The 406-nt window shown below is 44.1% G+C and overlaps 1 protein-coding gene across 1 annotated transcript in view; it reads right to left on the bottom strand.

Annotated features, from left to right (window-relative positions):
• Positions 1 to 406, bottom strand: part of LOC116086159 (carbonyl reductase [NADPH] 1-like) — a 5,737-nt gene that overhangs the window by 370 nt on the left and 4,961 nt on the right. The window contains exon 3 of the mRNA XM_031364464.1: positions 1 to 80. This exon is cut by the window's left edge and continues 370 nt beyond it. Within this exon, the coding sequence (XP_031220324.1) occupies positions 1 to 80 (80 nt within the window). The remainder of the gene's footprint in view (positions 81 to 406) is intronic.

Genomic DNA, 406 nt, shown 5'->3' with positions numbered 1-406 from the left:
TCGAAACTTCTGCTGCAGCTCTGGGCTGCACTTTTTCAGGGCCTCAAGACTTATTAGGCTTGATACATTCACCACTCTGCCTAAGATACACAACATAAACACAGAAGTGATGAGTTCTGAGTAGCAGGGGATTTAGCTTGGAAAATTCACTTGTGAGAGAATACCAGCAGTGTTCATTTGAAGAGGAGCACACACAAACTGTACCATGGTAGCACAAGGCAAGCTTGAGGCAGATTGAGCAAGCAAGAGGCATTGAAAAAAGCTGCCCTCTGAAGTCTGTGGAACACAGCCTTAAGACGTACTGGAATCTCCTGGGGTGGTGGGCTGGGACACAGGACAGTAGTTTAAATTGTATATGCATGTTTTAAAAATGGATATTTGTCTATTGGTGTCCTATAATACAGGG

The sequence above is a fragment of the Mastomys coucha genome, unplaced genomic scaffold (genome assembly GCF_008632895.1).
Source record: "Mastomys coucha isolate ucsf_1 unplaced genomic scaffold, UCSF_Mcou_1 pScaffold12, whole genome shotgun sequence".
Classification (NCBI taxonomy): Eukaryota; Metazoa; Chordata; class Mammalia; order Rodentia; family Muridae; genus Mastomys; species Mastomys coucha.
The sequence above is the reverse complement of the archived record's forward strand: the minus strand, read 5'-3'. Positions and strand labels throughout refer to the sequence as shown.